General features: G+C 37.5%; 1 protein-coding gene across 5 annotated transcripts in view; it reads left to right on the plus strand.

Annotated features, from left to right (window-relative positions):
* Positions 1 to 755: 755 nt before the first annotated feature.
* The window catches only part of LOC124798621 (COBW domain-containing protein 1-like), a 524,248-nt gene continuing 511,071 nt past the window's right edge, over positions 756 to 13,932 (plus strand). For 3 of the 5 annotated variants that reach the window (XM_047262097.1, XM_047262101.1, XM_047262098.1), the window contains exons 1-2: positions 1,175 to 1,422; positions 7,850 to 7,946. In XM_047262097.1, the coding sequence (XP_047118053.1) occupies positions 1,251 to 1,422; positions 7,850 to 7,946 (269 nt within the window). In that variant the 5' untranslated portion in view covers positions 1,175 to 1,250. The other 2 variants (XM_047262102.1, XM_047262099.1) reach the window with 2 other exon arrangements.

Here is a 13,932-nt window from a genome sequence, read left to right on the forward strand (position 1 = left end):
GACTGCCACCGTTTGAAGTGCACTGTGGAATGTTTTGGCGTTCCGTTCCGTCAAATGTGAATCCACATTTTGGCTGGATTGAAGTCCTATCTCGCGGTGGGCTTACAGTTCCGACAGATGACTGCCTACATAAAGCATCACAGTCTGAACTGATTTTAATGAATTTAACGCTTTAGAGAGTATTTCGAAGGAAAGAAATATAGTAAAAACATATCGCTGCTGTCCAAACTAAATGAGCTGATTTTTCACCGGAAATAATCCAGCGGTACGCTAGAACAAGACTTTCCATTCGCATGCGCTTCCTTAATATGAAGCTGAAAATGCAAAAGGTGGCAGCAACACATAAGCGGAAATCCTGGCAATGGCACTCTTCAGCCACTACTAATATTGATGTGGACTCCTAATAAGAAAAGAATGTATCGTGGGTTTACTTAACTTTTATTTATCCTTGTGGTACATCGCTATTCTTGTTGAGACATGCTTTAGATGATAACTATCAAACTATGTAAGGCTAATGGCGCCTTGCTAGGTCGTAGCCATGGACTTAGCAGAAGGCTATTCTAACTGTCTCTCGGCAAATGAGAGAAAGGCTTCGTCCGTATAGTCGCTAGCAAAGTCGTCGTACAACTGGGGCGAGTGCTATTCCGTATCTCGAGACCTGCCTTGTGGTGGCGCTAGGTCTGCGATCACACAGTGGCGACACGCGGGTCCGACATGTACTAAATGGGCCGCGGCCGATTTAAGCTACCACCTAGCAAGTGTGGTGTCTGGCGGTGACACCACAAATATCTAAACAGGTAAACCAACAGTTTTAAAGAATTTCGTGGGAACTGATTGTAGTGATAAGCAGTACTCGCTCCGCCAGCCGCTCCCTCGCTTTGCAGTTTGCTCTTATTGTGACATCACTGCGCAAGTCACTCGCAGTCCTCTTCGCTTCGGGCCCAGCTCTGTTTTTAATAACCTTGAATCGACCTGTTGGGCTTTGTAAAATTCCTCTACAGAACGTCAACGATAACTTTATTCTAAGCTTATTTAGAATCGTCCCTCAGTGTGAGCATCAAGCGTTGCAGATTAAATAGCTAATAAAGACATTTCTGTAAAAGAAAGAAGTTTTGTCTTGCAATATTGGTTAACTTGCTGGAAAACAAAAGCGAAATGCCGAACTTGTGTATGTTTTGAAAATTTGTGTGTACGAAGTGTCAATAAGTGATAACTTTTGTAAAATTTTAGACTGTAATCGAGTAGTAATTATGGAATCATCGGATGAGGATGTCCCAGAATTAGTTCCAGCTGTTTTCCAGCCAGTGCCAGTAACAATAATAACTGGTTATCTAGGCGCAGGGAAAACAACACTTCTTAACTATATTTTAACAGAACAGCACGAAAAGAAGATTGCAGTGATTTTAAACGAGTTTGGGGAAGGTAAAACAGAAACACTATATGTAAATATATACATGTCACTATCTCGTATGACGGTTGTATAACCGTTTGATTATCACCTAACAACGCGTGAATCAGTCTAAGTACCTGGTGCAGATTTGGGTGGGGAAAGTGAATTAAGTATTATAGAACATTTCAAAAGCCAGTCTTGGGATTGGAATGATGCAAAGGGCAAATTTTCGTTAGACATCATTTCTACCTCGTGTAGAAACTTACAAAACCTCCACGCGTGTGAATGGTTCGTTGAGCATAATATAGAATGAAAATAAGGGAATCATACAGGCTTACTCGTTTGCATTCCATTGACGCCCTTGTATCAGAAATATATCCGTGAATTCTACAGTTAAATTCTACTGTCTTTGAGTTCTTTCAAACGATGCTGTGAAGCAATCGTTGTCCGTATTATTCCTTTTTATCAAAGTATCAGCATCGGAGCACTGTAGCAACTTCATTTTTAAATCATTGAAAAAATTACATATATCATACCAGGACACTGATACACGTTGTGTAAGAACTCGTACAATATGGTATTAGTGACAGGTAAAGATTTTGACTTGTTTTACATGTTCAGTATGCCTCCTCTGTAAACGGTCTGTATTATTTAGCACTTCACATACTGATGCTATGGAGTAGGCTTACTGTGAAGTGCCATATCCCTATGTGACATATAAATACAGTATTTTAAGAATGATAAATGTACTTGATTGTTCAAGGTAACAGTGGGGTAAGAGTTAAGTAGGGCCGTGTCTCTCCCTTTATTACAACTTTTGTTTTGCATTCACATGTGTTGGTTTCCCCAAACTGCAACCGTATTGTCACCTTACAACATAATCTAGATCTCAGGTTATGCAACACATCAGTCTGTCACCACAGGCAAGATTGCGGTAAAAGTGGGTGGGGGGGGGTTACTAGCCAGTGTAGATGATATAGTCATCAAGATGTTACCAACATATTTGGGGTTCCAAAATTAACACATCACATTATCATGTTTCTTTCTTGTTTTCTCAGCTGTCCCAGAGTCGGGTACTGTTCCATCTTCTCATCTGCTACAGGTCCAAGATTATTTTAGGAATGTGATTATAGAGAGGACCAATAATACCACATTTATATCCTTTTTCAGTTTGTATTTTCCATGATCTGCACAGAAACCTTGCTCATTGGCAACAAGTTCTTCTGGAATGATCTTTCTTGTTATAAGATTTGGCAGACACTAAGGAGAAGGATACACATCCTTATTTCAGTTTTGGTGTGAGGTGCATTTAACAAGGAAAATCCTATTTGACAATGTGCACATGGTCATTATGGTCATTTTGGTATATTGCACTGGCTGAAGCATGTTTGTGTTTGTCTTGCAACTGTAATAACAATACCTTCTTCAAATTCAAACCTTTAGTTTTGACCAATCTAGTGTAGGCCTAAATATGGTTTTCTGTTTTGTTTCCCTTCTGGCAGCTACATCCTTTTCTTTGATAATGTTTGTGCTTTTGCTATGCCCTTCTCTACATCTATACCGTGTGGACCACTGTGCAGTACATTGGAAAGGGTACGTCCCACTGTACTAGCTATTAGGACTTTTTTCTGTTCCATTCATGTATGGAGCGTGGGAAAAATGATTGTTTAAATGCCTCTGTGTGTGCTTTAATTAATCTAATCTTATCCTCATGATCCCTGTGGGAGCAGTATGTGGTGAGTTGAAGTATATTCATAGAGTCATCATTTAAAGCCACTTCCTGAAACTTTTTTAGTAGACACTCTCAGAATAATTTCCCCCTCTCTTTAAGACTCTCATTTGTGCTGCCCTTTTTTGTATACATTCAATATCCCCTGTTAGTTCCCTTTGGTATGGGTCCCACACACATGAGCAAAACTCCGGGATGGATCACAAGGGGATTCATAAGCAATCTCCTTTGTAGACTGATTGCATTTCCTTAGTATTATAGCAATAAACCAAAATCTGACATGTATATAATAGAGGGAAATATTCCACATGGAAAAATTATATATTCTAAAATTATGTGTTCTAAAATTCTACAAAAAATGTATGTTTGTGTTTGTTTGTGTGTCTATCAACATGCCAGCACTTTCATTAGGTAAGTTACATCATCTTTGTTTTTAGATATAAAGTCTATGACCGAGCCTATGTGATCATTCCACTTCATGCCCCAAACAAGGGTTACACGCAGGTATTTGTATGAGTTTACTGATTCAAACTGTGACTCATTAATGTTATATTCCTAGGATACTACATTTTTCCATTTTGTGAAGTGCACAGTTTTACATTTTTGAACATTTAAAACGAGGTGCCAACCATTGCACTGCTTTGAAATCTTAAAATCAAGATCTGAATAGATATTTGTACAGCTCCCCTCTGACTGTATTTCATTGTAGATAACAGCATCAGGTACAAAAAGTCTGAGGTTACTATTAATATTGTCCACAAGATCATTAATAAAGTCTACTAGACTGCCTTGATCCATGGCGTTCCAGATGTCATGCAAGAAAAGTGCAAGTTGGGTTTCACATGATCTATGTTTTCGAGAGTTCTGTTTAAGAAACCTCATTGTGTTTGAGCTCAGAATATGTTTTAAGATTCTACAAAAATTTATGTGAATGATACTGGGTGGTAGTTTTGTGTATTATTTCTGCTATCCTTCTTGTAGATGACTGTCACCTGTGATTTCTTCTAATTGCTCAGCACACATTTTTGTTTGAGGGATCTACGACAGATTGCAGTTAAGAGAAGGGCTTACTCAGTTGCAATTGGGTATAGAATCTGACAAGGGTTCCATTGGCTTTGGGGTTTTGTTCAGTTGTAGCGATTTCAATTTTTTCTTAATGCCAGTGAGACTAATATCTATTTCACTCATCTCTTCCGTGGTATGAGAATTAAGTTGGGCAATACTTCTGGGTTTTCCAGTGTAAAGGAACATTTGTGCCATTAATAGCCTTTACACATTATCAGAATTTCTGTGGGTTTTGTTGAAGATCATTTGACAGTATTATGCTACGGTAGTCATTCAAGGCTTCACACATTGCTCTCTTGGCTGCCAAACACATTTCATTCAGCATCTTGCTATCTACAGCCCTGCGCTGTGTTTTGTACCTATTTTGCAGTAGTCTCTGTTTCTTTAGAAATTTCATTCTTTCTTGTGTCATACTTATCAAATTCCAGTACTTTGAACTTTCTAGTGACTCCCAGCTACAGATGGCATTTTACAACGGTTAGCTGCAATTATAGAGTGATGAGTTACGTTCAAAGCTGTTTGTAAATGGTTTGAAAGATGAAGACTCATAGTTGTCTAATAACCTACTAACAAATTAATTACCTTTTTAATCAGCAGACTGTCTTTTTTTTATTATTGTGAGAAATCAAGGACCAATTTAAATTAAATTCAAAATTAAAATCAGAGCTGAATATACTGATCCTAAAGACACAACAGGAATGCTTTCCTTATTTCCACAGTATTATTAATAAACCATTAATGTTAGCTAAAGGCAGTGAAAAAGCTTTTGTATGCTGATAAAAGAGGCAGTTGTGGTTGAGTTAATCCTGAACATTTCATAGATGACTTTTTGTGGACTGTCATGTGGCCAATGAAAGTGCTAAACCAATGGTATGCATAGGAAAATGTCCTGACAGTGACTTACTTGCAGTAGGAATGGAAGAGAATATGACCAAGTAATGACTGTAAAACTGGAAATAAGTTGTAAGATGGCTTTTGTACAGTTATCCCATTTGTAGTGTGTCAGTTTTAATATATTTGTAGTGTTTAAAATTGACATTGTTATTAATTTATTGTGCAGTGATATTAATTTATAGTGTGATGATGCAGCTGTAAATGACAGGATGCGTAGAGCCTGCAGATGTGTTATGCTTTACAATTACAAAATCATTGTGGTGCTGCGTTAAGTATCTCGTGGCCAAAACAAAAACTGTCACTTATAATGTAACCACACATGGAAAAACTCAATAGGCCGCTGTTTGAAATATGTTATCAATGAGTAATGTGATACATGCCTTTTTCAAGACACCTATAAATCTTTCTGCACAAGTTTGCTATATAATCTTTGGCTGCTTGTGGAACGAACATCATTTCTCCCCTCGGTACTTGCCCATTGCTTGACTTTCTGGCGTCGAGGTCAGTTGTGACGTGCTGCATCCCTTGTCTGCTTACAACTGTTTTTAGTGAGAGTATGTATCAGGATACTAGCTGCTGTGAAGTGCAGTCAAAGTCCAGCCTGCTATTTCATTTGTTGTATACTGCCCACAGTGCTGTATTGCCTGAGGTGATACTAGATGTAAAGCGTGTTTTTCACACGAGAAGATATGTGAAGCCTGGTAACCAATGTAAGTAGCATGTGGTGTTTTATTTAGACACACAGGTGAAATCTAATGAACTGTTGGAGGGAAGAGAATTACCAATAAAGAGTGAGGAAGTTAGAAGTCTGATTAGTCAATAACACTCCTTACCATCACCAGAATAATGTATTACTTCTGGTTCAAATACTGATTTTCCAGACGGTACAGAAGGGGGAGGCCAAACAATTATAAACAATAGCACACTCATGAAATTGGCTTATAATTATCTGTTTGATATTACTGATCAGCAGAAATTTCTGTCGTGTAGTCATTTGAGTTGTCTGCATTCAGCATTGTTAGCTGATTATTCAAAACACTGAATGGGTGCTGGACCTCGGTATGAGACATATGAGTTCAACCCAAGAGATGACCCTGTCGAGGCAGACAATGAAGGCTTATTAATAAAGGGAATGAATTTTCTTTATGAGTCTGTGATCATTGTGAATATTTTCTGGAAAAAAAAGTCTAGTTCGCTTACTAAAATTTCTTGATTTCTTACGATGTTTTGGCCACTGCCATCATCAGATATCAGCAATTAAGATGAAAGGAACATAATTAGAGACAGGCATTTGTTATACAACAACAAGCTAACAAGAGATAATAACTAATAAAGTTAAAAAATATTTTTAAAGATACACTCACCGAAAAGCTTAGAACTTATAAAAGAAAGTTCTGTCACTCCTGAAACCTGTACCTAAGTGGGTGCCAACTAATAGCGTAATTCAAATTTTTTTTCAAATTCATAAGTTTTAGTTGATAGTTGGCGTTAGTGCTGGGGACATTACCTTTGAATTTTATATTATTACTTATATAAGTGTATATTTTTTCTCCATACTTATAAAAAGACAACCTCACTGTAAAATATAAACATTCACAGACAGATTATAAAAAATGATTTAAATGAGTATAATTCCATACTTGTGAAATTAGCTTTTCAGAAGGTGCCAGTTACTTCTCTAAACAAGCCACAAGTATTCATTTAAAGTGCTACACAATAATATCTATGTAACAGCATCATGAACTTTAGTATTAAATATATTTTTTACCTTATCATGATGCAGTGATTATAAAAGTAGCACTTATTGTTATAATTGCAGGCATCTGATAAATGAAAAGCTGTTTGCTGTGAACTAAAATGTAGTCAAACAATACCCAAAATCTGTAAACTTATAAACGTATTGTAGAGAATAAAACAATATAGTTATTGAATTAAAATAGTTTGGTAGACATCTCCTTTCTGTGGAACCAGCAGTAGCTTGTTCCCTGAGGTAGGTTGTTTGGTGCTCACCAGTGGGAGCTCTGCCAGCCCAGCAGAAGTGACATGAAGTATGGCCTAGTCACCAACAGGAGAGCACGTCACAGTCAGTACTGTCTGTTCTCAAAAAATATCAAAAGGTCATTCAAAATTGTTTTTAGATATCTGTTTTTTGTGGTTAAAAATATCTAGGTTTTCCAATATGTTTAAGCCATATGCCTTTCTGGTTCTGTGTAATACTTTTAATATTTCCATGCTTTCATTTATCTGATTGATGTTTCTGAGTGTCTGACTGTTGTGTCATCCTTGCGCTGCCTCTCCCTCGTAGGAGTATTCTTTAAACATTGCCATGAATTTCCTTCTGGTTTGTCCTATATAAACCTTATCACAATCATTGCAGCTTATTTTGTACACTACATACTTGTCACCTTTATTTCCAATGTTGTGACGTAACCTATTTGGCTGGTAGGAGTAGAGGATCACTACATAGCTGGCATCCAGTGTAGGACCAGAAAAGTCTGTCACTACTGCAACCTCATGTTTGAAAAAGTGTGGGAGAGATCAGCTGCACATATAATCCATAGACCATATGCAGTGTTTTTCAGAAGCTGAAGTTAAATGTATTCAGACTGTAGCAATTGATATAGAACAAGTATGTCATTTGTAACACCTTCTATTTAGTATTTTCTTCGATATTTTACCATCTAAATGTAAAGTTCCAGTAGCTGATGTCATTCAAAGGAAATCTGTACTATAGTTGATTTTAAAATATTTGTGTGTTTGTATCTTTACAGGCAGTGCTTTAGAGAAGAGTGTCTCTGTTGGGCAGGATGGCGAATTATATGAAGAGTGGTTGGAGCTCAGAAATGGTTGCCTGTGTTGCTCTGTCAAGTAAGAGAGACTTTACTATGTGCCTTGTATGTTATAGATAACCACACTTGTGTTTTGTGCATACATGTCTCAGTGAAACTGTTATTGTGGAACTACTCTCTTAATTCAAACTATTCTGATTTCGTTTACATGTGGCCAGCTTCAAACAGCTACATTCATGCATATGTACATGACACATGACACTGAGTGTGACAATAGTAACATGTTGGCTGCTTTGCTGTATAAATGATAATTCATTTCGCATTGCGGCAATTTCCACGGGTAAGAATGAAAGAAGCATTAGTAATGTGCATGTAAGATGTTGTGACTATGCTCTGGCTTGATATAAAATGGTGTGCAGTGAAGGTCTGCTGTGTCCAAAACAGGATTGCACCTAAGTTGGCAATTTTTTTTATCTGGATTTCTAATCAGTTATCCCATTCTTGTCCATGAAAACTACCACAACCAAATCAAGTTGTGTCTGTCTGTACAGAGCAAGAAAGAACATGGTGCTAAATTTGTTGCATAACACTTATATGTAGCTATCTGAAGAAGAGAACAACTACCCAAAACAGGTAACTTCTGCTATGTAGAAAGCAGTTTAATAATTTAGTCATTGTTGGCATTTAATTTTAATCGTCTTTAAAAAACTGTAAAAAAATGAAATATGGCTACTCAAATTGAAATAATAAGATTGGTAATTGGTAAATATTATGTGCCAAATCAGTGTATCCATTATTTGGTACTGAACTTGCCTGTTATGGTTTCTCTCTGTTGTAATATTTCACATCCTGTATATAACTGGAATTGTGTGAACAATCATATATGTTTTTCCAAATAATTAGGAAGAATTTTCAGTCATGGTTATGATATTAGCAGTGCTAACTAAACACATTGAATGAGTTCTTCGATAACATGATTAAGCCTTCAACATATAGCAGGCTGTGCAAGGTAATTGCAGGAAACAGAATTATTAACCGGTGATCAAAACTGCAATCTTGTAGCAGTTATGAAGACGATTCAAGTTAAGGAATAGTAAGCCACATCCTGGCCCACATTTTAAGTACTCACATTGCCATGGGATGACATAAACTGGTAATCATAAAAGGTGCTTTATCCATTAGCAGAGGACCAATTTTGAGAAATACCTCCCTTCACTGTGACCCACTTCACTAGACTTGTCTTTGGACTGCTACAATCTACTGCCTCTTGGGACCATGGCAGTATCGCACCTGGCTATTCATGGGTGGACTGTACACAAGCCCATAGCCTTGTGGAAACATGCCGCTACTCTTCCATGGCACCTCCATGCAAATTGCCACTACGCCATTCATGGACTTTGTCACAGTGAGCACCATCTAGGTATCATCAAAGATTGGCATTTCAATTGCAATCAAATTGTGTGGACATTTGTCCTCAGAAACTTCAGTTAGTTTAGTTCATGGTTAATAAACAGTTGTTATCCCAGTGTGTGCATATCAATCACAACCTTGGTACACCACTTGGTTAAGGACATAACACAATGAAGAGGTATCACAGTAGAGTGTGTGATATTTTGTAAAGTATTGAAAAATTACTGAAATTAATATTTGATGCTTTAGGTTTAGAAAGGCCACAGACTTTTGCTTCTAAATGCACAATTATTAGGAAAATACAAACATGACAAATTACAGTCCCCTTTTGAAGTGGTATTTAAGATTCATTTCAGAATACAAACAGTTTGAAGTGTTAAATAGCATTTGCCATTAACTTCGCGTGATGGATCACCCCTAGGGCATGGAAATATGCTCCACAAGGTAACGCTTCGACAACAGAGGTTACAGTTAGTTCTAAAAATTCAGTATATTTTTTGAGTTGCTGTTCCCTGATACAAAATTCAGGATTCAAGTTAGCATACATCACTTGACCCAATTGTTGCTTGGCCATTTTATGTCAAATTACAGTTTGGAATTTTTTAACAGTAATTTTCAGGATTGATACAGACAGACTTGTATTTCAACAGCTCATCGTTTCCCCAGAACTTCTTCTGAGAATGATTTCATATACCCAGTGCCTGCATGATAAATGCAAGAAGTATTTTCCTGAAAAGTTGTCAGTCAAAATATACACACCTCAAAAAGTGCCATAATGCTGAAAAGCTGCTCGGTGAGAGTTACTTAGGCAACTTTGTTCTTTCCCATAGTAAGTTAAATATCCATATTATGTGTGAAACTACTAGCATCATTTTCGGATATGTTAATATGTAACATTCATATTGTCACTTCAGAAATATACAATGACCAAAATTTTGAACCTATTATTTGCATCCTTCATGTGTTCTGTCAAAAGCTTGATTTCTTTCTCTAATAACTTCAATTCCATGAATGAATCATGTCCCTCTTGAGCTACAATTGACCAAGAACTGGGTAACTTCTTCAATATTAGTGACATTGAAAGCATTTGCATGTGCTACCTCCTCAAATTTTTGAAAAATAAATAAATAAATCTCTTCCAGCATGTTTTTATAGTTGCCTGTATTGTTGTTACAAATCTTCCAGTTTTGGTATGCAATTTCTCAGCGAGTGGACACTTTGAAACACATTTAATTTACTCACTTGAAAATTCTATATGAAAACCTTTAATCTTTGTATGGCAGATGACAATCTGCTCTCAGTAATTTCATCAGATTAATAATGCCAGAACAAATAAATTATTGCCTATACAGGATGTCACAAAAAGGTACAGGCAAACTTTCAGGAAACATTCCTCACACACAAAGAAAGAAAATATGTTATGTGGACATGCGTCCGGAAATGCTTACTTTCCATGTTAGAGCTCATTTTATTACTTCTCTTCAAATCACATTAATCATGGAATGGAAACACACAGCAACAGAACGTACCAGCGTGACTTCAAACACTTTGTTACAGGAAATGTTCAAAATGTCCTTCGTTAGCAAGGATACATGCATCCACCCTCCGTCGCATGGAATCCCTGATGCGCTGATGCAGCCCTGGAGAATGGCGTATTGTATCACAGCCGTCCACAATATGAGCACGAAGAGTCTCTACATTTGGTACCGGGGTTGCGTAGACAAGAGCTTTCAAATGCCCCCATAAATGAAAGTCAAGAGGGTTGAGGTCAGGAGAGGGTGAAGGCCATGGAATTGGTCCGCCTCTACCAATCCAACGGTCACCGAATCTGTTGTTGACAAGCGTACGAACACTTCGACTGAAATGTGCAGGAGCTCCATCGTACATGAGCCACATGTTGTGTCGTACTTGTAAAGGCACATGTTCTAGCAGCACAGGTAGAGTATCCCGTATGAAATCATGATAACGTGCTCCATTGAGCGTATGTGGAAGAACATGGGGCCCAACCAAGACATGACCAACAATGCCTGCCCAAACGTTCACAGAAAATCTGTGTTGTTGATGTGATTACACAATTGCGTGCGGATTCTTGTCAGCCCACACATGTTGATTGTGAATTAAGGACGTACAGTACATACTGACGAAACTAAAATGAGCTCTAACGTGGAAACTAAGCGTTTCTGGACACATGTCCGCATAACATCTTTTCTTTATTTGTGTGTGAGGAGTGTTTCCTGAAAGTTTGGCTGTACCTTTTTGTAACACCCTTTATATGAACTGAAGATAAAGTCATTGTACTTGCAACAACTGCTACCGTTCCTCAAAAGTGAGATGAGTGGGTTGGTGTGGGTTGGACCGTAAAAAGGAATGGTTCAGTCAATAAATTGCTTCCTCCTTTGTGAATTTCACAGAAATACCATGAAAGTAAAGCTAGAGAGATTTGAGCTCACATTGAGGCTTATCAATTGTTGTTCTTTGTGCAGGCTCCTTGTGACAGGAACAGGAAAGGGAAGAAGTGACAGTGGTACACAATTTACACTCTGCCTCCCACCATAAACTGGATTACTGAGTATAGATGTGGATTTAGTTGTAGCTCATTCTGCTCCCTCGCTACCTCTTGGGGTCACTGACAGATCATGTCACCTGACCAATATAAACTGTGAAATCTGAAAGGATTCAGTTAAGGAGATACAAATGAACAACCTCTGTACTTATGTAACCTGATCATACAGACGTAATATTTTGTGAAGATTTTCTTTTTTCTGTAATTTCCGATTTTGAATATCCAGGAGCATTTCTTTCACTTAACCTACTGAGCCATAGATTACACTGCTCATTTTTACATGTAACGGAATTAAACTGGAGGGCAGTCCAAGAAAACTTATCAAAAATGTGGAACAGTACTGGATAAAGGTGCACCCTAAACTGACCATATGACAGCTAACCAAGGTGCATACCAGAAAAGTGGATAAGTCATTGAACTTGCAGTCCATATAACACACAAACTCCATGTAAAATGTGTCTATTTTCAAGTCACCCAGCCTACACTGTCGTCCAATGGAATCTCTTCATAAAAGGCTGTATTATGAATTGTTCTGTGTTCTTAATCATTTTTTTCCACTGTCTTAATCATTTCAGCAGAGTCTGCCAGATAATCTTTCCCCAAACCAGACTAATACCACACTGGAAAGCTGCAACAAAATATTAACAAAGCAATCCAGAAATGAATCAAAATATGTGCCAACACACAAGGCAACTCAGTCATAATGTTAATCATGCAGCAGCACAAATGTCCGTAAAATTAAGCATCTTTAAGGAATGTCAAATCTGCGAGTAACATTTCAGTGGGACCTGTCACAACTAGCAAAAGCAATTATCTATTCTATAGATATGCATTTCATACATAATTCTACACAAAAATGTTCTCCTTCCCCACATTTGGTCCATGATGTAACAGTATATATTACTCCTGCAGCAAATTGCCATAAAGATATTTTGGAAAATGGATCCATCATAAGTGGATAACGGATTCAAGCTGTCACTGCATGCACAAATTCTTCCTTAAATCCTGTAGAAAAGCATTCAGTCAGTTGATAAGCAAGCGGGAAGATAACATTATTCTAAGCATATTCTGATCAAAACTGAGTCAGCTGAGGGAGACTGTAGCTACTACTGTCCCTTAAAGATGAGGGAATCAAGGATTCGCCAGAGATGATATATGTGAAGAATAGGGATTTTAGTCCCCCGCTGCCATACCAGTACATTGATGTGCCATGCATGAACAACGTTGTGATCTTGTATTCAAATTTCAGTAGCATATACTCTGTCATTTCATTCCAAGATGTCAGTGGCTCTGACTTTTATATTCACCTCTGTTCTTTATTCCCTCTTCACTTCTCTGCTCGTTCCCTCTCTACTGTTGTTAGATCTGGTTGCCTTTTTATTGTTCTTATTTTGTAGGCCTCTTTAATGTATAGTTATATGCTACACTATAGTTTTAATGTGTGGTGGCTTATGTCAACTAAAACCTCTTCAGTCCCAATGTACACATATGTGCACATCAGGTCTTTGTAGTGTCATCCTGCCAAGTGTCATTTTCTTGAATTGAGACCTGATGTGCACGACTGTGCACATCATGCGGTTTCTGTTTTTGCCACTAGCTCATGCGCAAGTCAGTTTTGGGGTCGTCTTGCATCGTGAAACTTCCAATCTGAAGGGTGGTGTCATCTGCGACACATGAGAAAGATAAATTCAGTTACAATACTTGTTTTTGAATTGTATTACTGTTTTTCTCATGTCTTACTCCAAACAAGACATCAAGGAAGTGATATGTGCATGCAGTTAAAATGATAGTTTCGTAGTTTTACAATCATCAACTGTTGAATTTTGAACTACACATTTGTGTACATCAGGTCTTGGCTCACAGAATGTAGTGGTACTAATGCTAAAACTGATCTCATTGCAAAATTGTAATTTAAAATGTAATCTGAATTAAAGTCTTAAAGTTTAGCTACTAACACTGTAGCTTAGGAGCAAAGTCTTTGTGGGTGTAATGGGTAGCATGCTGAATTTGTAATACATAGGTCCTGGGTTCTAATCTTGGTAAAAGCTCTAAAATTTTTACTTTTGGTATTAGTTTCACTTTAATTTCTTTC

Source organism: Schistocerca piceifrons, chromosome 5 (assembly GCF_021461385.2).
Source record: "Schistocerca piceifrons isolate TAMUIC-IGC-003096 chromosome 5, iqSchPice1.1, whole genome shotgun sequence".
NCBI lineage: Eukaryota > Metazoa > Arthropoda > Insecta > Orthoptera > Acrididae > Schistocerca > Schistocerca piceifrons.